A 26,876-nucleotide genomic window follows, 5' to 3' on the forward strand; every position below is an offset into this window, starting at 1 on the left:
TGCTTTTGAACTCCTATAATATCATCAACGTACAATAGAAGCAATTAACACAAAACCAAACAGTGAAGTCATTTGGAGTAAGCCTGCTCACAGCACTTGGCCTCTCTCACTGGGAAGCTGAGAGATGTCCTTGAATAAGGTCCCGAATGCGGGACAGAATGATCTCGTTGGAGCTGCAGCAATTTTCTGGAGCATAGGGCGGATCGACAGTCAGAACCCCAGCCACACACAGCGTCCCCGGTGCATCTCCCTGCTCGGTGACAGGGATGTGGTTCTTCTCCAGCCATTTCTTCAGGCTGTTCTTTCGCTTTTCCAGATCCTCGAGGCTGTATCCTTCACAATCGCCGGATGTGAACAAGCGCATCAGCTTCTCCCTCACTCTGTGGTCCCCTTCACTCACAACTTCCACAGTCTGCACAGAATGCCCCATAACTCCAGTCACAGACAAGCTGCCATCTTCAAGGAAGGTCACGAGGACAATACTTTAAAGAAAAAGTAAGTTCAGAGCAGATTTGTAAAAAAAAAAACCTCAAGAACTATAAAGAATGGGACATCGCCACCCCAAACAGGTCACCTGAACAAGAGCGAACTGTCTCAGCAAAGATTAATCATTTCACCGCCAAATGCTTTTACTTATTCCACAAACATTCACTGACGCAAACATCTAAACGTTTTGCCTAGTGAATAGCACAGGGCACAGCTAATGTAGCATCTAAAGTGAGCGGGTCAGGGTGGGGTTGAAGTGTATGTAGTTCAGTGGTAGAGTGCATACTTAGCATTTATAAGGTACTGGGGTTTGCTAACCACTTCCAAACAAAGTGGGTTTTTTGTTTGTTTGTTTGTTTGTTTTTAAAGATTTATTTATTTATTATATATATATAGTGTTCTGTCTGCATGTATGCCTGCAGGCCAGAAGAAGGCACCAGATCTTATTATTACAGACTGCTGTGAACCACCATGTGATTGCTGTTATTGAACTGAACTCAGAATCTTTGGAAGAACAGACAGTGCTCTTAAGCGCTGAGCCATCTCTCCAGCCCTGTTTGTTTTGAGGGGGGGAGGTGAGACTCTGTGTGTTGCTGACTGTCCTGGAACTTGTTTGGTAGATCAGACTGGCCTTGAATTCACAGGGATCTGCTGGCCTCTGTCTCCCAAGTGAGAGAGTGCACCGCCAGGACAGGCCAAATGAAGATTAAAAAAAAAAAAAAGTGGGGCTGGAGAGATGGCTCAGTGGTTAAGAGCATTGCTTGCTCTTCCAAAGGTCCTGAGTTCAATTCCCAGCAACCACATGGTGACTCACAACCATCTGTAATGAGGCCTGGTGCCCTCTTCTGGACTGCAGAAAGAATACTGTATACATAATAAACAAATAAATAAATATTTTTAAAAAAAAGTTATAGCAAGGTGGCCAGTTAGACTAGCCATAGTGAGAAACCCTGCCTCTATACACAGGAGGCGAGTGACTGAGGAAGGCACTGGACATCAACCTCAGGCCCCTATCTCCTCATGCACATCTGTACATGCTTACCTGCATACAGACCAGACTTGAAAATGTATACATACCTGGCGGTGGTGGTGCGTGCCTTTAATTCCAAGCACTCGAACTCGAGAGGCAGAGGATCACAGAGATCCATGAGTTAAGGCTAGCCTGGTCTACAAGACAAGGACAAGGACAAGCTTGTCCAGGACAAGCTCCAAAGCTATACAGGGAAATCCTGTCTTAAAAAGAAAAAAGAAAATGCATACATACATGCATATATACCACATACACATAAATCTGTTTTAAAAAAAAAAAGTAAATTTTAAATACACAAAGTAGACCAAAGAAAACAACAAAGCATACAATTAGAGGAATTAAAACAAAATGTAAAAACTAAAAAATAAAACCAAAGTCAGATCATCGAACCTGAAAGTTGAAAGTGGGTCAGAACTGATGGTAGAGTACACATCTCCATGTAGGAGACCCTAGGTTCAGTCCCTAGCAAACACACACCCATACCCCACTCAGGCAAGACAGACAGAAGGTACACAACACTAGGAATACGGCAGCACTGCTTAATATACTACAAATATCTGACAATAATTCTGAAGCTCAGTAAACTCCCAGGACAGACCTTAGCGGCAAAGGCCTACAACGCCAGCTATTAATTCTTTTATTTTTTGGTTTTTCGAGACAGGGTTTCTCTGTAGCTTAGGAGCCTGTCCTGGAACTAGCTCTTGTAGACCAGGCTGGCCTCAAACTCCCAGAGATCCGCCTGCCTCTGCCTCCCAAGTGCTGGGATTAAAGGCGTGTGCCACCACCGCCTGGCTGAGAATGTCTATTTTCTATTCCTATACCTGTCTAGTTTGCTACAGTAACCCATAATTAAAACAGCACTTCTCATGTGCGCATAACCTGCCTTCTAATACTGGATATATAGGCAGTACCTAGGGTTGTCACTTCTAGAAATAAGGGGCATACTCACTTGGCAGAGACTGGGTCTGTAGTTAAAAGCCATCCCTTATACTCCTTCTTCTCACTGGCTACCACTCTGACTTCTTTATAAACGTAGTCTTCCCATTCTAAGGGGCTTTTCTTCATCCATTCACTCATGGTTACCAGTTGGCTAGATCTAAAACCATTACCAGTTTGACTTAATCACTATGCATATTCCACACAAGCAAATATCTTAACCTCTGATTTCCCTTCTGACGTCTGTAATTTGCCTCGTTTCTCTTTTTTTTCCCCTTTTTTGAGACAGGATTTCTCTGTGTAGTCTTGGTTAACAAGTTTCTTAATACAAGTAAGTACTAATACATAGAGCTGGTTTAGTAGCTTACATTACAGCTAGTCCTACCTACTAGTAACACTGAGACAAGTCTGAGACCAGCCTGGTTAACACAGTGTGAATCTCCAGCCTCAAAAGGAACAACAAACAGCCCATTTTTACTATAAGAAACTGGAGAACTCTTGAGGATGTTTTGTTTTGTTTTGTTTTACCATATCCGGAAAAAGAAAAATTATTTATAATTTAGCCTGAGCTACGGTAATACCGATGGCCGCAGAAGCAATTCTGAAACTCCTCTAGCATGTCCATTTACCCTGCTCTCCCAATTCCGGATACGGCTTTCAATCTGGCTTTTAACTCTGGCCCATAGATGACACTCAAATCCTCAGCTGTTTTCCTTAGATAAAAGGATTTCGCTCTAAACCCCGTATAGGCATAACTGATGCGGAATTGTCGAATTCCCACCTATTTTCTCTAGATCAGAGTTCCCGCCGGGCTTGCGCCAGCTGCTGATTCCAGACAACCCGATAAAACTGCGCAGACATTCATCGCTACAACTCCATTAGGCTTGCACGCCGCCGACCCGCCTTGAGTCGGCCCGCCTAAGCCCAGCATGCTTTGCGCCTGATGTCATTTCCTTCCCCCAGAATCCTCCGCTCTGTAGTCCTTTGCCTCCGTCCTTGCAACGGGGAGGAGTCACCGGAGCTGGAGTTTGGGTGCTAGGAAACCTGAGTTCTCACGGTCACCGTGAACAGTTCAAGTTATCTTTATAAGAGGAAAATGTGCGTACCATGCTATCAAAGCAAGTGTGTATAAAAATGCGCTTTTGCCATGGATTCAACACAAAGCCCTCTGGGTAAATCTTAGAGCTCTAGAAGCTAAATGAATGGCGCGGATTCTCGTTTGGGGAGTTAAAATGCGTGCGCCTTTGGGACGTGCTCGCAGCCCAATTCGAGGGCGGTGCGGAAGCTAGAAAGATCAGCGTTGAATTGGGATAAATGGCGTCACTCATTATAAACCTCTTTGGTGGAAAAGGATATAGCCCTTGCTTCTGCTTCAGGTTTCTGGGCTGTGACATACTGCAGACTCATTTTTCGACACTGATACTAAAAAGTGGTGCAAGGATCCTGCCGATATGGGAAAAAAAAAAAAACAAAAAACAAAACAACCCAAGAAACAAGGGTGATTAAAACAAAAAACAAAACAGCTAGAAGACTATCAATCCAAGGAACAGAAACATTAAAAATGAATCCTCTTTTTATTACTATTTGGACTTCCGTATCAAATAATCCTCTCAAAACCTTCACTGATTGAATGACTGACTGCTTATATTAATGTGGTTTTCATGGATTAAGTTAGACTTTGCCAGTTAAAACCCTCTGTAAATCTACAAAGCTAATGTAAATCCCAAGTTATTAGAGTGCGGGAGGAAATGTTTGACCTTTTAAAACCCAGAATAAAAGAGCTACAACTGATCTGTGACAACTGTTCACTTGCATTTTAAGCTTTTTGTTTTGTTTTTGTTTTTGTTTTTTTGAGATAGGTTTCTTTGTAACTTTGGAACCTGTTCTGTAACTCTGTAGGCCAAGATAGCCTCAAACTCAGAGATCCACCTGCCTCTGCCTCTGCCTCCTGAATGTTGGGATTAAAAGTGTGTGCCACCACCACCCAGTTTAAACTTTTACTACAAAATATAAGGTTTGACATACGTTTTCTTTTGAGAACTGTTTTGTTCTTTTGAGACAAGGTCATTCCCCTACCCTTACCAAACTATCAGAAATTTAAGTTGCGTTTGAGTTACATGAGGTGCACAGGCCTTTAATCCTAGTTTTTGGGAAGCAGAGGTAGGTGAATCTTTGAGAGGTCAAGACCAATTGGCCTACATACCAGCCCTGTCACCAAAAATTAAAAAAAAAAATCAATTTCAAGTATTGTGTAGCAACTACAAAGTATTGTAGATTTTTCTGTTTGTTCTGTTTGTATCAGCCAATAGAAGTGTTTCTGTTGGGAAGGACTCCCACCCCAATTGGTACAGGACATATCCAAACAGCAAATTCTCAACACAAAGGTGATTTATTACTCCAGAGGGGTCAGTGAGGTGGGGAGGCTGCAAAGACAGCAGTAGCAGCAGAAAGCAACCAACAAGCAGGTGTTTTTTCCAAGAGTTCGGGTTTTTATTATTATTATTATTATTATTATTATTATTATTATTATTATTATTTTTGGTTTGTCGAGACAGGGTTTTTCTGTGTAACCCCAGAACAGGGGTTCCTGTCCTGGAAGTAGCTCTTGTAAACCAGGTTGGCCTCAAATTCATAAAGATCCACCTGTCTCTGCCTCTGCCTCTGCCTTCCTGGGATTAAAGCTGTGTGCCATCACTGCCCGGCCCAGGAGTTGGTTTTTAAAGGGAAGTGGGGGGCTGGGAGAGTCTGTGCTAGGGTGAGTTGTTAAGTCCTGATTCAACATATTAGTCAAATAATGAATTTCGATTGCTAGATCCTTTTTTTGTGTGTGTGTTTGCTTGTTTTTTGTTGTTGGTTTGTTCTCTGAGACAGGGTTTCTCTGTGTAACTGTGGCGTTTGTCCTGGAACTAGTTCTATAAACCAGGACCTCAGAGATCTGCCTGCCTCTGCCTCTGCCTCCCAAAAGCTGGGATTAAAGGCTTGTTCCACACCCACCCAGCTTGATTGATTGATGGATTTTGATGTTTCATCCCAGGAATGAGTTAGTGGCCAAATAAGGGAATGAATTTTGGAAGTTACCTTTAGGACTATAAACTAGCGGTTTTAGCAAGGGGGAGAAGGATAAAAGACAAATCCATGTTTGCTATGCTGAGGCTTGGTAGAACTCTTCAGTCTCTCTACATATGCTTAGTCATCAAGAATACATTGATGAGGGGCTGGAGAGATGGCTTAGAGGTTAAGAGCACTGACTGCTCTTCCAGAAGACCTGGGTTCAATTCCCAGCAACCACATGGCAGCTCACAACTGTCTGTAACTCCATTCTAGGGGATCTGACCCCCTTGAATAGACATACCTGCAGACAAAACAGCAATGCACACAAAACAGTAATAAATTATAAAAAAAAAATTTAAAAAAAAAGAATACATTGATGAGGGCCCAAGAATGGCTGCATGGATAAAGTATTTGCATAAAAATAAATCCAGCATGGTGGTGTTCATTTGTAATCCCAGGGCTGGGAAGGGGAAACAAGGATCCCTTGGGCTCCCTTTGTCAAATTCTGGACCAATGAGATCCTGTCTCAAAGGAGGTGGGTGGATTTCCTGAGGATGACACCCGAGATCGCCCCCCACACACACACACATACATACAAAATGAGAGAGAGGGACAGACAAAGAGAGAACAAATTTAGGAAATTTAGGAAAAGAATACATTAGGAGGCTGGAGAGATGGCTCAGTGGTTAGGAACATTGGCTGTTCTTCAGAGGACCAGGATTCAATCCCCAGCACCCACATGGCAGCTCATAATTGTAACTCCCAGGAGCTGACACTCTTGGCAACCAGGAACAACAACAGGCACCTATGTGGTGCTCAAACATACATGCAAGCAAAACACCCATACATGTAAAATTTTTATTTTTAAAGGATACAATGCTGGGGTGATGACTGTTAGTATTGATGGATACAGTGGACTGGGGTGACGGCTGTTAGTATTAGTGGACGGGGGTGACAGCTGTTAGTATTGATGGATACAGCGGACTGGGGTGACGGCTGTTAGTATTGATGGATACAGCGAACTGGGGTGACGGCTGTTAGTAAAGTGCTTGCTTGCACTAAAAGCATGAGAAGCCAGGTGAGGCCCTGTAGTTCGGTAAGACTGCTCAGTGGTTAAAGGAACTTGCTACACTATCCTGATGACCTGAGTTTGATCTCTGGGACATTTGTGGAAGGAACGAACTACAAGTTTTGTGACTTCCAGAAGTGCACTTGCGAGGACACACACACACAACTGTTTTAGGTTGGGTGTGGTGGTGCACACCTTTAATCCCAGTAGTAGAGAGGCAGAGGCCAGCCTGGTCTGCCTAATGAGTTCCAGGCCAACCAAAGTCACATAGTGTGACCTTATCTCAAAAACCAAGGTAGAGAGTTTGATAGTTCAGTGTGTAAAATCGAGGAGGCCCTGTTTTTGGTTCCTCTGCACCCACATACAAGCCTGTCATGGCAGTGTGCTTCTGTAACCTCAGGGGTTGGAGACCTTGACTGGCAGATTCCAGGCCTGCTAGCTGGCCATTTTAGCCAAAGCAGCAAGGTCCTAGTTCTGTGAATTCTGTCTCAAAAAATAAAGTAGAAACTGGGTGTAATGGCTCATATCTTAAATCCCAGCCCTTGAGAGGCAAAGGCAGGTGAAGCTCTGTGTGTTTGAAGCCAGTCTGGTCTACATTATTGAGTTCCAGGATAGCCAGAGCTACATGTGAGACCCTATCTATAATAATAATAATAATAATAATAATAAGAAGAAGAAGAAGAAGAAGAAGAAGAAGAAGAAGAAGAAGAAAAAGGAGAAGAGGAAGAAGAAGAAAAAGAAGAAGTGATTGAGGAAGAGATTTTAATGTCTGTATGATATATGTGCCTGCCAGACCAGCACACATGCATACCTGCATATAACACACACAAAGGTGGAGAAGGGGTTAAGAAAGATAACTTACATTGACCCCTGGTCTCTACATGTGTGCAACCACACTACACACCCATATACATGTCTTCACATAGTAAACACACACACACACACACAAAATATTGCTTTAAGGGCTGGAGAGATGGCTCCACAGTTAAGAGCAGAAGACCCAGGTTCAACTATCAGCATCCACATGACAGCTCACAACTGTCTGTAACACCAGGTCCACACATAGGTCTGAAATCCTCATAAAGACATACATGTGAGCAAAACACCAATGCACATAAAATAATAATTTTTTTGTTGTTTTGTTTTTGATACAGGGTTTCTCTGTGTAACAGCCCTAGCTTTCCTGGAACTTGCTCTGTAGACCAGGCTGGCCTCGAACTCACAGAGATTTGCCTGCCTTTGCCTTCTGAGTGCTGGAATTAAAGGCGTGTGCCACCACTGCCCAGCTAAAATGATAAATTTTAGGTGGGGGTCTCATTTAGCCCAGTCTGGCCTTTAACTTGCTGTGAAGCTGAGGCTGGTCTTGAACTCTTGATTCTCCAGCTTCCATTTCCCAAGTACTGGGATTACAAGCATCCAACACCATGCATTGTTAAAAACTGAGATTTTTTTTTCTCTTTTTTTGTCTAGCAACCTTCTAGCCTTTAGCCGCTTGAGAAGTGGGTATTGTAAGTTTGTATCTTTTTTTAATAATTTATTTTTATTTTATGTTCATTGGTGTTTTTCCTATAGATATGTCTGTATGAGGGCACTGGATTCCCTAGAACAAGAGTTACAAACAGTTGTGAGCTTCTCTGTGGATGCTGGGACTTGAACATGTATCCTCTGGAAGAGCAGTCAGTGCTCTTAACTGCTGAGTCATCCCTCCAACCTGTTTGTTTCTTTTTAATGCATGAATAAGTATGGTTGCAGATATTTATTTTTGACTATAATCAAATATCAATACAAAGAACAGGATGGTGGTGGCACATGCTTTGAATCCCAGCCAGCACTCAGGAGGCAGAGGCAAGTAGATCTCTGTGAGTTTGCGGCCAGCCTGGTCTATAGATGGAGTTCCATGACAGTCACAGCTATTACACAGAGAAACCCTGTCTCAGAAAAAAATAAATAAATAAAAGTATGTACTGCTTTTCCAAATGGATTGTAGTTGGGTTCCCAACATCCACTTTGGGCATCTCACAACTGCCTGTAGCTCCTCTTTCCTGCATCCCTACCCCCATTCATACACTAATTAAAAAAATAAATCTAAAAAACCAGGCATTTCTAATTCTGAAATAACTTTGACACCTCATTGTGCTCCATTTAATTCTTTGGACACAACACCCATTAAACATTAAGATAATGTGTTTTAGCAATCCAAACTTAGGAAACTGAAAAATACGTATTTATTTTGTGGATGCTAGGGATGAGACTCAGGACCTTGCACGTGTTAGGTAAGCACTTTTATAACCAAACAATGTTCCCAGTATTGACTTCATTTTTGTTTTGTTTCACTTATCCGGAGTCTCTCTATGTAGCCCAGGCTTGTTTAGAACTTGAATCCTCCTGCCTCAGCCTGTGTGTGCTAGGGTTATACGTCTGGACCACCTTGCTTGGCTCTTTCCCAAGATTTGTTTCAAGGGTTAACTATAAGAATGGAGGATGAACTCAGACCGATTTACTAGTCTGGAAACTTTTTTAGCCCTAAGGCAGGTAAAACAATACTGAGTTCCAAACCTCTAACTACCACTTGCTCACAGATTGGCCTATCAAATGGATTAGTAACGTTGAAAAGCTGGCTGGTCTTAACGTAGAAACCACAGCTTAGAGAGGACGATGAAAGCAAGGGTTCTTCAGTCACTAATTGTACCTCCCAAGAGCCTCACCTTTTATTCCCCAAAAAAATGTTTACTAATTTTTAATTTTGTCAGTTGTGTGTGGTGTGCCTGTGTTTGCTTCTTCTCATGTGTCTGAACACGTGTGGGAGTGTATGTATGTGTCTATGCATGCAGTGGTCTGGGTTTGATATTAGCAGGCTTTATTTGAGGTAGAGTCTCTCAGCTGAACATAGAGTTCCCAGACACTGGCTCATCTAACTAGCCAGCTGCTTCCTGGGACCCCCACCTCCTCCCACCTCTTACAGGTAAGGCTGCCAACACCCAGAAGAATTTACCTGGGTTCGGAGGAGCCAAACTCTGGTTTTCGTGTTTGTGGCAAATGATTTATTTGCTAAGTCATGTCCCCCATCCTTTAAAAAAAAAAAAAAAAAAAAAAAAAAGACCAATAGCCTATCATCCTCTTGATCTCCTCCACTTATTATCGTAGGGTTTATATAAGGGTGGGGACTTCTTCTCTATTCTTTGGCCAATTATAAATTCACAATAGAACTTTATAGCATTTTTCATCTAAGTGTAAAAGATAGTCCTTATCACACAGGGGAAGACGTCTTTGATATAAAAGGCAATGAAAGTGATTGTTTATAAGAGAAAACCTTTCAGAGTTTATATTACTCATTATGTTGTTATTTTTGTTTTTGATATTTCAAGACAGGTTTCTCTGTACAGCCCTGGCTGTTCTGAAACTCACTCTGTACACCAGGCTGCCCTCGAACTCATAGAAATCCACCTGCCTCTGCTTCTTGATTAAAGGTGTGCACTATCACCACCCGGTGTGCTGTTATTTTTGAAACAGGCAGATACTGGGTATTTTTTTTTTTTTACCAGTTAAGCATTCTCTAAGAATGTCTGTGAAGGGCATATTCATTATCTAGTGGGAGGCTAAACCTTTGGGAGTTTTGAAACTGTTCGTGGAATACATTTATGAATGTTTGCAATGTACAGCATCTGCCTTTTCTTTTCAAGAATGTGCGTCACTCCAGTTTTCAGTCTAAGCATTACATTTTATGAAGGAGAAGGAGAGAGGGCAAAGAAATGTCGTATTTCTTTCTTATTGATTAATCAGATTCTTAGCAGCTGCCTCTTGGACTTTTGTTTTTCACAAGGGAATTACTTTTCTACCCATTAATTGCTTGACTGATTGTGGATATTCTACCCATACTAAGAGAAGCACACTGGGTCAAAATCACTTTTCTAATTTAGCTATCTGTTCCAGGGCAATATGAGCCCTAAACTGTAGCCGGGCTTCCATGGAATAGTCTTTATAGTTCTTTATGTAGTCTAGGTTTTTTGTTGCACTGGCATAATCTCCTTTCAGATAATGGAGCATTCCCAGTTCATAGTAGCTATATGGCACCAAATATCGGTCATATTTTAACATTTTCTCCTTGCTAATAACACGTATAAAGTAGTGCTCAGCCTTCAAATGTTTGCCCAGGTGTTTCAGGCAGAGACCTTTCAGCAGATTTAACAAGCTCATGTCATCTATACCATACTCCTCATTTGGATTTTCATTCAAAAGGTCTTTTCCTTTGTCAATTATTGAGAGCCAACTTGAAATAAGCTCTATTTTCTTGCTCATGACTCGGAAGCCACTCCAGGCATACATGAATTCCAGAAGGGGTTGTGCTGTAAACCAGCCTGTTGTAGTGCCATAGCGCTGACTTTTTTCAGCAATGAACTTTTCTATTGGCACAGAGGAGCCTAAGAATTTGATTCTCAGGCTGTCCACATGTAAGAAGACAGTGCTCATGCTCTCATTGTCTGAGTTCACAGAATTAGGAGGAAGCAAGGCCATTAGTATAGCCTTGCTGTACGTGTATATTGCCTTGGACCACCTGCTGTGTTGAGACAGTAGATTGGCATAGTTGTATGCCTGCTTCCAGTTCTGCAGAAAAATATGGCACCACATAAGTTCCCAGTAACAGAGGTGATGAATCTGCTTCCATTCATTCTGAGTAATAATGCACTCTTGTAACTTTAACCGCGCAGTTTCAAAATTTCCATTTAGCATGCTAAAACGTGCACGAAAAAATTTAAGTACAACACAGTTGGGGAATTTCTCCAGGTAGATTAGGAAGAGACTCTCTGTAGCAGAAGTGGAAGCCCTTTCGACACCAACAACCACACGCACGTAATTGTAATAAAAGAGGAGAGTGAAAACACTTAAGATGTTGTTTATGTGAGGTTCAGATGCACTCTCATGAAGCAGGGCCAGACCGACTTCTCTATCGCCAGAATAGCCGACGATATTGAGAAGCTTAAGTGATTTTGGTGGCACAAGTGAGAACATCAGATTGAACACTCCAAGTCCAAACTTTACCCCTCCATCCAGGTGTCTGTGGGTTTTACTTTGGTTATCCGGCATAAGTTCTAAGACCTGCTGGCAGTCTTTGTATATTTGGTAGCTTGACCCAATGCTGATGCCACTTTTAAGGAAATTCAGCAAACTGTCATCTTGTATAAATGCTATGGCAGACTTCAAGATCAGACACTCGGCATAACAGACTTCTGCATGCAGTTCCTCCTCTTTGATGGACTTTATTCCCTGTCTACTCACGAGGCGAGATAAAGTCATTATCCTGGGTTTTTTTCGGAAATTGTTGCAGGTTTTCAAAGCTTCCTTTGCAGCATTCATTCCAGTCTGAATATCCTGTGGCTCAAAAGTCAGGATGGCCTTGACAATCATAAGCATGCTGTAGATCAGGGCGTGGTATGGGCTGTTTTTGGACCATGGGTGAATAAGATTGATTGCGTCAGAGAATCTGTTATTTAGAAACAAATACAACCCAGTTGTACATTCTTCCAAGGATGATAGGAGGTTCATTGTTGTTGCCACAGGGATAATTTCATGGGCATCCTCAAACTTGTCCTCTTCACATTCTCTTAGACTGAGTGTCCTAGTTACTCTGGCCATCCTATCACTTTCCCCTTCACTTAGATCAAGGGACATAGCTAGCATGCTCTCATCATTGTCCTCGTTTCTTAGGAACCGTGACATATTTGCTTCCTCGATTAGGGCAGGAATGTCTGAAGTGAACTTGCAATGATAGTAGCTGCTGCACTCCTGACCAGGGGCTCTTCTTCCACACAAAGCTCAGTCTCAAGTTGCTGTTAAAATGGAGGCAAATGCAAGACTAGCTGTGAGATGCAGCATTAGGGCATTTCTATGATCTAAGTCAGACAAGGAGAGGATCACTTTATGTACCCAGAAGATGCATTTCTGAAAAGTTCATCTGGAATCTACTAAAGAAAACTAACCACTAAAAAGTTAACAGCTGGGCGGTGGTGCACAAGCCATTAATCCCAGCCCTTGGGAGGCATAGGCAGGCGATTTATGAGTTTAAGGTCAGCCTGGTCTACAGAGCTAGTTCCAGAATAGCCAGGGATACACAGAGAAACCCTGTCTCTAAAAACCAAAAATCAAAACCAAACAAGAAGGGGCTGGAGAGATGGCTCAGAGGTTAAGAGCATTGCCTGCTCTTCCAAGGGTCCTGAGTTCAATTCCCAGCAACCACATGGTGGCTCACAACCATCTGTAATGGGGTCTGGTGCCCTCTTCTGGCCTGCAGGCATACACACAGACAGAATATTGTATACATAATTGGTGCGGGAGAATTGTCTGTATTCTGTCAATCATATTTTAAATAAATGCTGATTGGTCAGGCAGGAAGTATAGGCGGGAAAACCAGACAGGAAGTAGAGGTGGAGCAAAGAGAATGGGAGTATTCTGGGAAGCAGGAAGCTCCCTCCACCATTCCTGCCCAGATCACTGAAGAAGCAACATGTGAGCTGACAGCTGAAAAAGATACTGAGCCACATGGCTAACACAGACAAGAATTATGGGTTACTGTAAGATGTAAGGATTAGTTAATAAGAAGACTGAGCTAATGGGCCAATCGGTTTATAATCTTATGGAGTCCTGTGTGTGATTTTTCTTTGGGGTATGCCGGTTGTGGGGTGCCAGGCAGGACAGATACCCCAACAAGCCGGCCTTCATGTTACACATAATAAATAAATAAATAAATAAATAAATAAATAAATAAAACAAGAACAAAGTAAACCCTTAATAAGCAGTGGAGTTCTTCTGTCTCCAGTTAGCCACTGTACAAATTCCATAAACTCATGCTTCTGTGTATTATACTGTGATGGCTGCAAAATCTCTCGATAGGAGTCAAGACTCTGGTTAGAAAGGATACCTATATATTTCTCTCGTTCGGATTAAGGAAGTTGTGTATTGTCTAGTTCAAAGGACAAAGATTATGGGGATGAAAAATCCCCCACACTATTTTTAGTACTGTGTGCATATTGTCACTGGCACTAGGTTGTTTGTTTGTTTGTGGGGGGTGTTGAGACAGGGTCTTTATACTCAGCCCTGTCAGTCATAGAACCCATTAGACCAGGCTGGCCTGAACTCACAGAAGTGCACCTATCTCTGTTGCCCAAGGGCTGATTAAAGAAACGGCCCCTTTAGGGCTGGAGAGATGGCTCAGAGGTTAAAAGTACTGTGTGCTCCTCCTAAGATCCTGAGTTCAATTCCCAACAACCACATGGTGGCTCACAACCATCTGCAATGAGATCTGGTGCCTTCTTCTGGCCTGCAGGCATATATGCTAGCAGAACATTGCATGCATAATAAAGAAAGAAAGGACGGGAAGGAGGAAGGAAGGAAGAAAGGAAGGAAAAAGAAATAAAAGAAATGGGACCCCATGCCCAGCAAAGAAATGCAACTTTTAGCAAGGAGGAGAAAAAGGAAAAATGTTGAGGAGTGCCATCTCAGAGGTTTTATTTTAGAGAAATGCTTGTTTTTACAACTTACGTTTCAAGGAATAGCAGACATAATCAATAACCTTTGAAAAGCAAAGTTAATCACACAGGGACTGGAGAGATGGCTCAGAGGTTAAGAGCACTGACTGCTCTTCTGGAGGTCCTGAGTTCAATTCCCAGCAACCACATGGTGGCTCACAGCCATCTGTAATGAGATCTGGTGCCCTCTTCTGGCCTGCAGGCATACACGGAGGCTGAACACTGTGTACATAATAAATAAATAAATCTTTTTTTAAAAAAGTTAACCACACACAACCCTGGAAGATGTATTGTTCACGGGAAAGCCATCCAGTGCATTGAGAAAGAACATCTTGGGGTGGCCACAGCAGTAGGTGGTGCTGAAAAGTTAGTGCAGTGGTAGAGTTCTTGCCTAACACGCACAAGGCCCCGCGTTCTATACCCAATGCTTGCTAAAGCAAAAGATGGAACTAGGGATGAAACTAAGGATAGTGGCTCCATCGAGGTTACCCAGAGGCATCAAGGTGACAGCCAGATTTAGCCTAAGGACAAAGTTGCCTTTGCCCTGGCCTTAACAAAACTTTCAAATGATATGCCATAGAATCTTATTCTCCACAGTTCAAATTTTCCTTGTTCTGAAACCTTACCCATTCTATTAGCATAACCCTCACAACATTGTTTGGGAACCCATACTTCTCTCACTGTGTTGCTATAATTATTCATATATCTGCTTTTATATCCGACCTCAGAACTTCAAGGCATGATTTGTTTTATTCAGTTTTTTGTTTTGTTCAGTTTTTTATTTCTGTGCTAGCACACTTCCACAAAATAGGCATTATTTTTTGTTAATGTGAATAAAGATGTCCACATTAGCCCCAAATTATGTAGTAAAGGGTAACCTTGAACTCCTGTCCCTCTTGCCTCTGTCTCCCAAATTCTGGGATTATAGGTGTTTGCCATCATACCAGCCCCACTCTTTTTTTTTTTTTTGAGACAGGATTTCACTATCATTATGCAGCCCTGGATGATCTTGAATTTTCAGGCTGCCCTTAAACTAATAGAAATCTGCTTGCCTCTGCCTCCTGAATGCTGGGATTTTCCTTAGATTTTTTTAAGCTAAAATACATTTAAAATTTACAAATACATTCATTTATTCTCTCTCTCTCTCCCTCCTTTCCTCCCTATCTCCCTCTCTGTATGTGTATGTGGTGTGTGAACATGCAATGATCCTTCTGTATTTACCTACCGTATGCTGGGATATAGACACGTGCTGCCACTCTTGGCTATTTATTAATTTATGGTAGAATTCAATCATTTCTAGGGACTACATCAGTATCAAAGGAAAGCCAATGGTATTAAGCAGTGTTTCTCTAAGTACAGTTAACAACCAGTTACAAATGAAGGGTCCAAAGGTGACCTCCTTTTTTTTTTCTTTTTTTGGTTTTTCAAGACAGGGTTTTCCTGTGTAGCAGTCCTACCTGTCCTGGAACTAGCTCTTGTAGAGCAGGCTGGCCTTGAACTCACAGGGATCCACCTGCCTCTGCTTAGAAAGTGCTGGGATTAAAGGCCAGCACCTCCCAGTATAAACTGCCCTATTTTAAATGATACACATTCACTCTTGGACTATCCCTAGCTACATGGTTCTCTTCTTCAAAAATGGTGCAAAATAAATTATTGAATCCTAAATCTAAAATAGCTTGAGGTGGGCAGTGGTGATGACACCTTTAATCCCAACACTAGGGAGGCAGAGACAGTCGGATCTCTGTGAATTTGAGGCCAGCCTGGTCTACAGAGTGAGTTCCAGGATAGGCTCCAAAGCTACAGAGAACCCTGTCTTGAAAAACAAAAAAACAAAACAAAACAACAATAACAAAACCAAAAAAAAAAAAGGAAAATGTGGTACATTTACACAATGGAGTACTACACAGCAGAAAAAAATAATGACATCTTAAAATTTGCAGGCAAATGGATGGCGCTAGAACACATCATTTTGAGTGAGGTAACCCAGACACAGAAAGACAAATATATGTACTCACTCATAAGTGATTTTTAAACATAAGGCAAAGAAAACCAGCCTACAAGTCACAATCCCAGAGAACCTAGACAACAATGAGGACACTAAGAGAGACATACATGGATCTAATCTACATGGGAAATAGAAAAAGACAAGATCTCCTGAGTGAATTGGGAGCATGGGGACCTTGGGGGAGGATTGAAGTGGGGAGGGGAGAGGCAGGGAGGGGAGCAGAGAGAAATGTAGAGCTCAATAAAAATAAATTTTAAAAAAAAGAAGAGTGTTTCTCTAGCATGCATACAGGCTCTGGGTTCTATATAGAGTGAGTCTGAGGCCAGCCTGGCTGCAGGAGACACTGTGGTAAGCAAGCAAGCACAAGTTAAGACCGAGGTGGAACAAATAAAATATACTCTATAGAGTTTCTATTTTTTCACCATTTTGTTGTGACACGCTGATGTGAAATATTTGAAAATCAACATATCAACATATATATAAATTAGTAGCACTGAAGAGTCTCATGCTTTAGCCAGACCCTGGTGGTACATTCCTCTTATTTCAGCACTTGGGAGGCAGAGGTAGGTGGATCTCTGAGTTTGAGGCTAACCTAGTCTACAGAACAAGTTCCAGGACAGCCAGGGCTGTTACACAGTGAAACCCTGTCTCAAAAAACCAAAAAACAAAACAAAACAAACAAAAAAAATTCCCAGGCTTTTTGACCAAGTAGGTTTCTTTTACCTGTACTCTGCACCTGCATCTATACATACCAAATGAAGACGAAAAAGATAAAAATACACATACCTAAAAATTTCCTTTTATGTATAAAATTTCCAACTCTTGAGTATTCCAAGTATTTATGATGCAAAGTCTGTATATTTTGATGGTTGATAAAAAGAACTTAACTGTTTTTAGAGTTGGCTTCTTTCAAACACATTATGTAAAATTAGAGGCAGATTTAAGCAATATAGAGATAAGAATCTCACAAATTTATATATATTGAGAGGCTGAGCGCTAAGGGTTTTTTGTTTGTTTTTTTGTTTTTCGAGATAGGGTTTCCCTGTGTAACAGTCCTAGAACTAGCTCTTGTAGATCAGGCTGGCCTCGAACTCACAGGGATTCACCTACCTCTGCCTCCCGAGTGCTGGGATTAAAGGCTCCACTGCCCGGCCGAGCTCTAAGGTTTTTTTTTTGTTTGTTTGTTTTTTGTTTTTCGAGACAGGGTTTCTCTGTAGCTTTGGTGCCTGTCCTGGAGCTAGCTCTTGTAGACCAGGCTGGCCTCGAACTCACAAAGATCCGCCCGCCTCTGCCTCCCGAGTGCTGGGATTAAAGGCGTGCGCCACCAACGTCCGGCAAGCTCTAAGGTTTTAAGTAAAAGCTCAAAGACAACTCCAAAAAACCAAACGCACTAGAAAAGAAAAATACTTTGTGCTTCAGATGCAAAGAATTTAAGAATTGTTGCAGGTCAGAAGGCTTGCAAACTTTTAGTTTTGTCGCAATTTTAACATTACCAAAACCCCTAACCCCCAGCTCTAACCCTTTGTTCAGGATGCAGAACAAACTTGGCGACAAATTAGTGACTGACTTGGTTAAGGGGCTGCCAGTCGGCGCAAACAGGCGTCCCTGAGGGAAGTCACCCCTTTTGAGGCTTGGGACTCCATAATGATCATTAGCAGAACGGCGGGGTAAGGGGCCTTTTCACTCTGGTCAGTCTAATTACCTCTGAAGAGCCTCAAAGAACACCGAGCAGAAGACTAGGCCAGGTAACCCAAACCGAAAGGTGGCGACAGCGACATCAGTGGTTAAACATTACAGACTTCCACAGAACGGTCTAATGCACCTGTACTACGGTCACTAACGCTTTCAGTTCCTAGGTTAAAATGAAGAGGTAGAAGGGTTGGGAAAAGGTAAGAAGGGCCGGTAGGGTTAAGGAAAGGGGAAGGGGAGGGGAGGGAGGAGGATGCCGCCCCAAAGGCCGCGGGTTTACGGGCAAGATCTTGACGTTCCCATGGAAACGTATCCCTCCGCCCGCGACTCGAGTCGGCCCCTGATTCCCCTCCGCCCCGCCTCTAGGCTGTTTCCACCCAGCTTCTTTGTGCCGCGCAGAACGTTGACACGGCGCATGCGCCGGAGGAAAAAAAAAATCCCCGCCCGCCGCGTATATAAGCGCGAATCCGGCCTCTTCCTTGTAGCGCCGCCGGGAGTGTCGACGAGAGAAGCTGTGCTGCCTCGTCCGTGTTACTCGAGCTGCGGGTACTGCGAGCGAGAGCCGAGTACGCGGACCGGCCATCATGTCACGCTACGGGCGGTATGGAGGAGGTGAGCGGCTGGGGCCCAGGGGAGGACGCTACTGGTCGCGGCCTGAGCGGAGCGAGGCCGTGGGGTCGGCGCGGCAGTTGGAGACGGTTATTCCGCGTGCGTAATGGCGGCTTAGGCGCACGCCGTCCGAAGCCGGAGGCCGCGGGGGCGGGGTGTGGGAGGGCGAGCGGGGCCGGAGGGCCCGTGTGCGCCACGGGGCTCGGGCGCCGGGGCGGTTCGGCCTCCGGGCCGGGCCGAAAGCCGGTGGGACGGTCGCCCCTGCGGTGTGCCCCTTCTCTGCACTGCCGCCCGCCTCCGCTCCCCCACCCCCCGCCCTCGGCCGCCGCGGCTGCCATTTTGAGCACATTGACGACCGTGGTGGCGCATTTCCTCAGCGCTTTCCCGCCACTGGAGCGGGGAGATCCGGGGCTGGATTGGAGACGCAGGGAAAACGGCAGCTGCGAGCTGCGCGTCGCCCCAACAACTGATTGAATTGAGGAAGGAGCGTGAGGGGAAAGAGCGATCGTTGCGAGCGGCGACGGCTTTTTTGTTGTTCTTTTTCTTTTTTCTTATTTTTTTGTTTTTAGCCGTTTGGAGCGTGGCTGCTTCGGCCTCAGGGGCGGGCATTGGGGTGTGCCTGCGACTGCTGTGGAAGACGGGAACCGGTACGGCCCTGCCCCGGGTAGACCTCTGGCTGGCCCGGGCCGCGGGAGCCCGCGCGCTCTAGCTCGCTCGGGGCTGCCGGGACCGAGGAGGGGCGGGGCCCAGCCACCCCACGCCTTACATCCACCACGCTCCTTTACAGAGTTTTTTCCAAGGTTTCCAATCCATAAGGACGCCAGAATTTGTTCACGAGTCGGGCTTTATTATTTCACGGGGTTAAGGCTACAATTTAGGCATTGGTGGAGAGCCCCCCCAAAAGGAATGAGGGGCATGGTGGCGCACGCCTTTTAGTCCCAGCTGCTCTTGAGCGATGTATAGATAAATATTTGGAGTGTGGCTCTGTTGTAGATCACTGACTGGCTCAGTCTCCTTGAGCACCCCAAAACAAAACATGCCGTTGCGCAGCTTAAGGATGGTCTGTTGTAAAGGAATGAATTCCAGCTTAAGATACACTTGGAATAACGTTTGTTCTATTTGCGCTTTTAAACAGAAACCAAGGTGTATGTTGGTAACCTGGGAACTGGTGCTGGTAAAGGCGAGTTAGAAAGGGCATTCAGTTACTATGGGCCCCTAAGAACCGTGTGGATTGCCAGAAATCCTCCAGGATTTGCCTTTGTGGAATTTGAAGATCCTAGAGATGCAGAAGATGCAGTTCGAGGATTGGATGGGAAGTAAGTGGGTTGTTAATAACATTTTCTTTAAAATATTCCTGTGGGCTAGATCGTAAGTAATCTTGGTGCTAATCATAGATTTCTCTGGTCTGGAGACCTGCAACTACGGTGGGGGCTTGGGGCCTTGTATTTTGATAGTGTGTTTCCCAGCCTGTGCTGGTCCGGAACATGGCATTCTCCTGCATCAGCGCTGCCGTTACAGGCACCTGATAATTTTTTTTTAAAGATTTGTTTATTTAATGTGCACTTTTCTATATATACTCTGAGGATGTTGGATCTCGGAATGGGAACTACAGACAGTTGTGGGCTGCCATATGGGTGCCGGGAATTGAACCCGGTCCTTTGGAAGAGCAGCCAGTGCTCTTAACTGCTGAGCCATCTCTTCGGCCCCTGATGATTAAGATTAAAGATGAAAAGTGGAATTGTAAGAACTTTGTAAACAAAGACAAAGCTTGTAGGGAGAATGAGTAGTTGTTTGATAGAGTTCTTTTAAACTTAGAAGTCACCTGAATATTTTAATTTTAGTGCTTTCTTGCTGTTTTGTAGGGTGATTTGTGGTTCTCGAGTGAGGGTTGAATTATCAACAGGCATGCCTCGGAGATCTCGTTTTGATAGGCCACCTGCAAGACGTCCCTTTGATCCTAATGATAGATGCTATGAGTGTGGTGAAAAGGGACATTATGCTTATGACTGTCATCGCTATAGCCGTCGAAGAAGAAGCAGGTATTTAATTGATAAAGGAATGGTTGGTATTCTAGTTAATCAAAGTAATTTTTTTATTAGCAAGGCAGAAACTAGTGTTTTTCTATAAACTTGAATGTTAATTGTACAGGTGTATTTTACAGTTTTTGTTTAATTAAAATGTTAATATATTAATAATCAACCTGGTCAAAACCTTTCAGGTTTCTTCGTTTGAGTCAGTCGCCTTGATTCAGAATGTCACGAGCCTTATGATATCATGCTGAGGCGCCTTGCAAATCCGACAATTAAGATCCTCCTAGACCTTGAGGTGATCAGCATAAGAGGCCAGATCCCCTCGAGCCATCTACACCTAGCTTCACCTTATTCTTTAAAGGGCAGAAAATTTGAGTCGGTGATCGCCGTAACAGTAAATTTGGCTTACAATTGGGGCCCCCCTCCGCTTTAGAAAGAGGAACACCAGATTGACCACATTCCCAACTAGAAAAATCTTCTTGCGTCAATCAAGCCTCACCTGGCTCTTTTGGCTGTCAGTTTGATCGTCGTTAGATTGAAGAAAACATCTAGATGCAGCGATCGGCTATAGATACTTCTAGATCGTCTAGATCTACTAGACCTACTACTAGACCATGGGCCAAAGAGGGTCGACCTGCAAACTTGCAAGGTTTATTTTAAATACGCATTATGGTGTTTTATATTTTGTAATTCTAATTTGTAATTCAGCTTTTAACAAATCTTTTTTTAGGTAGTAAAAAAAAAAAAACTTATAGGCCCAGAGTTTTTCCAAATGAGATACTAAATTTTAAATAGATTGAGATTTGATTTCAGCAGAGGTACACAAACACTAAAACTGAGTTATCGTCTAATATTTTGTATTTTTCTAACTTGAAAAATAGGTCACGGTCTAGATCACATTCCCGTTCCAGGGGAAGGCGATACTCTCGCTCACGCAGCAGGAGTCGGGGAAGGAGGTGAGAAATCTTGAAAAATTCAAGGGTTTGTTTTGGGTTTTTGAGAGACAGGGTTTCTCTGTAAGAGCTCTGGCTATTCTGGAACTCTGTAAACCAGTCTGGCTTCGAACTCTCTTTGCCTCCTGAGTGCTGGGATTAAATAAATTTAAGATTTAACAAGTAGGGGGAGAAAAGAAAGAGATGAACTTAGAGAACTTCTTTTAATTTTTAGGTCAAGATCAGCATCTCCTCGAAGATCAAGGTCTGTGTCTCTTCGTAGATCCAGATCAGCTTCACTCAGAAGATCTAGGTCTGGTTCTATAAAAGGATCGAGGTATTTCCAGTATGTAACACATTTTTCCTGCTTACTTGTAGATGGATTGTCACATCTTAGTGACACAGTGAAGTATCTTAATTAAGTGAGATGCTTCAGAATATTTGAAGTGTAAAGGTTTTTATTAAGTGTAGTGATATACACCTGTAGTCCTAGAACTTGGACTGAGACCAGGAAGGTTACTTGGGCCTGGGAATTTGAGGACAGAAGGGGAGCATAGTGAGGTTTACAACCCACCTCAGAACAGTGAATAATCTGGGTAGGCATGGTGCTAGTTGGCTGAAGAAAATGGCTATAGAGCTTTCCATCAGGCCTGTTAACATGACTTTGATCCTAGAACTCACATAAGGGGAGGAGCGAACCAATTCCCACAAGTTGCTCTCTGAGTTCAGGAAGGTTATGGCATTCACCTACTCAAAACATACACTCTCAGTAAATGAAATGTAAGATTTGGGAATGAGTGCTTTGAGACCCTGGAAGGTAGACTCTGCCTCTTGAGTGCTGGAATTAAAGGTGTAGGCCGCCATACCAGCTGAATAGGGGAAAACCTTACATTTGGATCAAATTTCATAAAAATTTTGCATTACAGATGGAAAAGCAGTTGTATATAAAAGCCACTGGCTTTTTCTTTTTGCTGTTGAATACACAAAACCTTTAGATATGGTAATTCTTGAGTTAACAATTTGAGAAAATTATCTACCATTTATTTCTAGATCAATTTATGATATATCAAGGTTTTTAAAAGATAGTCAACCTAAATTGGTTTAACAAATTAAGGTCCTTCATCCATGATAACAAGAATAAAAAGTCAAATCAGCAATTTTCTCAGATGGAACCCCCCAGTTAATTTGATTACTAGTGTTTGAAAATGGGATTATTGCACCTGTACAAGGAGTAGTGACCAATTGTGTATGACAAGTGTATGAAATAGTGGGTTTCGTTGTATTTGAAATTTTCCTGTTTGATCATTTGTACTACATTGGATCAACGTATGTAAGTCAAGAGTCTTGCAGCCAGTTGTCTTAGTTCTTCTGTCCTGTCCTGTCTCTTCTACCTGGAAGGGTGCTCAGTTACAAAGGAATTCTTGTGTGATTGTGCCCCTTTTTCTTTTTATTAAGATCCCGTTCAAGGTCGAGATCAAGATCCAGGTCTATTTCACGGCCAAGAAGCAGGTAGGATATAAAAAATCTGATTTTTAGTGCTCTTAATTATATAGCACCAATATCCAAAGAGTTCAAAGTCTTGTAAATTATTGAAACTTGGGTGTTAGCCCAAAACGTGAATGTTAGGTAGAAATAACTACCTTATTGGTAGCCCAAATGAGAACTTTATTTATACATGGCCTATTACTTGGCTGAATTCATGGAGAAGTTAATGCTATGTGACTTGACATTACTTTGGGAGATTAAGAGGCCTTATAGGTGCATAGAGAAACATTCTGAGTAATGTACTTTATACAGAATGTAAAAGATGAACTGTAATAATGCTGCAGTTCAATTTTATGTAAATATAGGCCATTTTAAGATTCCTTTTTAAGGAAATGTGATAGGCACTGAAATTTTAGCTGCAATGACATTTTAATTGTAAGATAGTTTTGGGGTTTGTTTTGTAGTAGGGCTATAAGGAAGAGATTCGTTAGTGCCTTTTCTTACTAGAATTTTTCGTATTTTGACAGCCGATCAAAATCCAGATCTCCGTCACCTAAAAGAAGGTAAGCAAAATAAAATGTTTTGTTGCCAAATCTTGTCAAAGTTATGGCCTCTTGGGAGAACTGAACTTCCTACTTAGTGGTCTTTGAACTCTTTGGAGAATTGGTGCTGTATAGATTGGGTTTAACATTTTTAAATGATGACTTTATTCTGTATTAGATAAAACTTTAGTTGGAAATAACCATTAAGTGTTGGAGAAATTTAAGGTGTTTTTAGTCTTTTGTCCAAGTTGTCGGAAGTGTTATACTTAGGAAACATGTTTTTTCCTCCTGTGTGTAGAATAACTAAAAAGGAAATGTCCACATAAAAACATAAATCTTAAATAGTTGCTCTCCATTCCTGTCCAATAACTCTTAATGACTCAGCCCTAAAACTTCAAATAGTTGTCTTATTGTTTAATAAGAGTCCCACAGTCTCTGCTTTCCCAATGTTGGAATTAAAGGCGTGTGCTACAACACACCAGAACAATAAGACCCAGTTGTCTTATTGTTTAATGTAACCTTACAATTTTGACTAATTGGTTCTTAATGCCTAATACTGGGGCTGGAGAGATGGCCCAGTGGTTAAGACCACCTGCAGTTCTTTCCAGAAGATGTAGATGTAGTACAATTCCTAACACCCATATCGAAAGTCTGATACCTCTGACCACACAATTAGGAATCTTTAAGAATTAATACCAGGGGCTGGAGAAATGCCTCCGAGGTTAAGAGCACCTCCTGCTCTTTTTTTTTTCCCTATTTATTTATTATGTATACAATATTCTGTGTGTGTTCCTGCAGGCCAGAAGAGGGCACCAGACCCCATTACAGATGGTTGTGAGCCACCATGTGGTTGCTGGGAATTGAACTCAGGACCTTTGGAAGAGCCAGACAATGCTCTTAACCCCTGAGCCATCTCTCCAGCCCCCTACCTCCTGCTCTTCTTATTCAGAGGTCTTCAGTTCAGTTCCCAGTAACTACATGGTGGCTCACAGCCACCTGTAATGAGATCTGGTGCCCTCTTCTGGTGTGCAGAAGAACATCATACATAATTAATAAATATTAGTTTTTAAAAAAATGTTAAAAAGAGTTAATGCCAAGTGAGGTAAAAGAGGGATATATAAATTTATGTTAGGTTTTTGGCCATAGGACTTGGATCCCTATAAATAAAATGTTTTGAAATACTAAATTACTCTGACTTGTGCACAAGAAGAGGAAGCTTCATTACACTAATTGGTTCCATGCTTAATGTTTTTCTTTTCAGTCGTTCCCCATCAGGAAGTCCACGGAGAAGTGCAAGTCCTGAAAGAATGGACTGAAGTTCTCAAGTTCACCCTTTAGGGAAAAGTTATTTTGTTTACATTATAAGGGATTTGTTATGTCTGTAAAATGTAACCTAGGAAGGGTCATCAACCATCTAATCAAAATGGATCTGGGTTATTGCTCTGTAAAATTCATAGCAGTTAAGTAATTGTTTTTGTTGAATGTATTAACATCTTTTGGTCTGAAGATGTGGGTTTTTATTTGGCACATTTAAATAAAATGTTTCTAACTAGATTTTTGATTCGTGTTGAATATTAATATTTTTCAATTTGGTAACATCAGGTGTCAAGACAATTGTTAATTGGACTATATCGGCCTGTGAAGTTAAATGGTGTTGGAGTATTAACATCATTAACTGTTCTATACATAACACTGTCCAGGATTTTAAAGGACTTGGAAAATTCCATTTACCCTTGTACCTTTGGGTTAAATGATCTGTCCTGTTAATAGCATGAATGCATCATGGCAGATCCCTAACTAATTGAGAATTGGTGTTAACTAGAAGTCAAGCTAACAATCTCAAATTGTCAAGCTAGAGGGACCACTGATTTAGCCTATTAATGGGTGCATGACAGGAACTTAGTGTAAATGTCATATTAAGAAGTAGGAAGAAAATGATTTCTAGAGGCTGAGATTTTAGTAGCTTTGTGGTTTTTTTCAGACTTGAGATGATTTCTGTTCAATGTACTTTTTTCTTTCAAACAGCCAATTTAATACCAAAACATGCATGTTTAAATAATTGTCTGAATTTGGAACAAAACCCTGTAAACCAGCTTTGCAAAATTATTCAGCCTCAATACTCTTCCTTTGAATGGATTGCCTTATCCTGTGTAAAACCCTGTTAATATCTGAGCTAGATTTTTGCAGTCTGACAACATTGTTCTATTTTGCCAAGCTGGTACAAAGAGATGTTGAGAAAAAATGTTAATGAGACAGTTTTGTAAACCTTACATATTTAGCAGCATTTCATGTAGCTTTTGTTTTGTTTTTGTTTTTTAGTAGATCTGGTAGACTTTAGAATGGTATAGCCAGTAGATTCTTATTCAGACTTAAACACAAGGACAGTAACAGTCATTTTTGAGTGTTTTTTGGACAAACTTTTTACTATATTTCTTAGCCTTGAGTGTAAAAAAGGTAGCACAGGAGTCTGTCCTTGTCCATTTTAGGCTTTTTCAACAAAGCTGTCTGGTATTGCAACTTGAATACTGTACTGGTCTGCCTCAAATTTATTTGGCTGAGTGGAAGTCATTTGGAGTCTTTGTTTTTCAAATTTGACTGGTTGAATAGAATACATGGTATGAAGCTATGTGAGTAACGGGCAGACTTACCTGTTGCACTTGGTTAGCTTTAATTCTGTATTTGAAAATTTAAGTTTGTTCAACAATAAATATGCAGAGATTGAACAAATAATCCTGATACTCGATTTTTGAAAGTATGGTATCTGAGTAAAAAGTTACACTCAACCCTGTAGCATTTTAAGGTTAGTAGCATTCTAGATGTGATAGCCTGATGGGATGGGATGGAATAAAAAACATCCCATAAACAGTCATGTTGCCTTTACAAGAGCACTGGCTGTGTAGGCCTGTAGGCTTCTCTTCTGCAGTTCTACCACTATTAGATAGGAAAAATGCTGATCCAATTCCATTTACTTTTCAGCATAACACTGATTTAACAGTAGTTCAGGCCCTGTTTTGAAAGTTTACTTTGGGGAATAGTAGTGCCAAGAAGGAGCGCCAGGGTCATTATAGTAGGCTATATAGTAAGTTTGAGATCAGGCAAGGTGATATCTGTATTGACATTTTTGGAGAATCTTGAGATAGAGTCAGACCTGGACTACTGAGATTTTTCTCCCCTCCAACAGACAGTTTGACTATGTAGGCGTTCTTTTTGTGCTGGAACTCTCTGTAGACCAGACTGGTCTTGACCTCAGATCACCTGCCTCTTCTGAGATAAAAGGTGTGTGCCACCACTGCTGACTCAGCCTGAGACTTAGAAAAACACGGACTTTTTAATCCTTGGATGTAGAAGAATAAGGGGTGCACAGAGTTCTCCCCATCAGGCTTTGAACTGTATCAAATTTTTCTTTTCCTTACAGATTTTTCTTTTTAAGGTACAGTACAGATGTCCAGAGAAGAGACTGGATTCCTTGAAACTGATTGAGCCACCCAATAA

At 42.1% G+C, this 26,876-nt stretch overlaps 2 protein-coding genes and 1 pseudogene across 9 annotated transcripts; 1 reads left to right on the plus strand and 2 right to left on the minus strand.

Moving 5' to 3' along the window:
- Gemin6 (gem nuclear organelle associated protein 6) lies at positions 1–3,380 on the minus strand. Of its 4 annotated transcripts, none has more exons than XM_048416254.2 (3): positions 3,234–3,380; positions 2,466–2,612; positions 1–482 (listed from the first exon to the last, which is right to left on the minus strand). In XM_048416254.2, exons 2-3 carry the CDS (start codon positions 2,591–2,593, stop codon positions 107–109), a joined length of 504 nt encoding a protein of 167 aa, XP_048272211.1. In that variant the 5' UTR covers positions 2,594–2,612; positions 3,234–3,380; the 3' UTR covers positions 1–106. The 4 variants fall into 4 exon arrangements, with proteins under 4 accessions (XP_048272211.1, XP_085547133.1, XP_048272213.1 ...); XM_085691007.1 differs by lacking the exon at positions 3,234–3,380 and adding an exon at positions 1,564–1,719 and having other exon boundaries at positions 2,466–2,602; XM_048416256.2 differs by lacking the exon at positions 3,234–3,380 and adding an exon at positions 1,564–1,715 and having other exon boundaries at positions 2,466–2,599.
- Positions 3,381–10,466: 7,086 nt separating this feature from the next.
- On the minus strand, positions 10,467–18,111 carry LOC125388148 (tetratricopeptide repeat protein 39B pseudogene; annotated as a pseudogene). The gene is made up of 2 exons (XR_015002397.2): positions 17,800–18,111; positions 10,467–12,397 (listed from the first exon to the last, which is right to left on the minus strand). The product of XR_015002397.2 is annotated as a tetratricopeptide repeat protein 39B pseudogene (transcript).
- Positions 18,112–18,239: 128 nt separating this feature from the next.
- On the plus strand, positions 18,240–26,114 carry Srsf7 (serine and arginine rich splicing factor 7). Of its 4 annotated transcripts, none has more exons than XM_048416074.3 (8): positions 18,240–18,398; positions 19,531–19,711; positions 20,258–20,434; positions 21,307–21,381; positions 21,593–21,703; positions 22,813–22,866; positions 23,370–23,405; positions 24,646–26,114. In XM_048416074.3, the coding sequence occupies exons 1-8, from the start codon at positions 18,371–18,373 to the stop codon at positions 24,698–24,700; spliced, it is 717 nt and encodes a 238-aa protein (XP_048272031.1). In that variant the 5' UTR covers positions 18,240–18,370; the 3' UTR covers positions 24,701–26,114. The 4 variants fall into 4 exon arrangements, with proteins under 4 accessions (XP_048272031.1, XP_048272032.1, XP_048272033.1 ...); XM_048416075.3 differs by having other exon boundaries at positions 21,593–21,694; XM_048416076.3 differs by lacking the exon at positions 23,370–23,405.
- Positions 26,115–26,876: the final 762 nt, after the last annotated feature.

The sequence above is a fragment of the Myodes glareolus genome, chromosome 6 (assembly GCF_982192425.1).
Source record: "Myodes glareolus chromosome 6, mMyoGla1.1, whole genome shotgun sequence".
Taxonomy (NCBI): Eukaryota; Metazoa; Chordata; class Mammalia; order Rodentia; family Cricetidae; genus Myodes; species Myodes glareolus.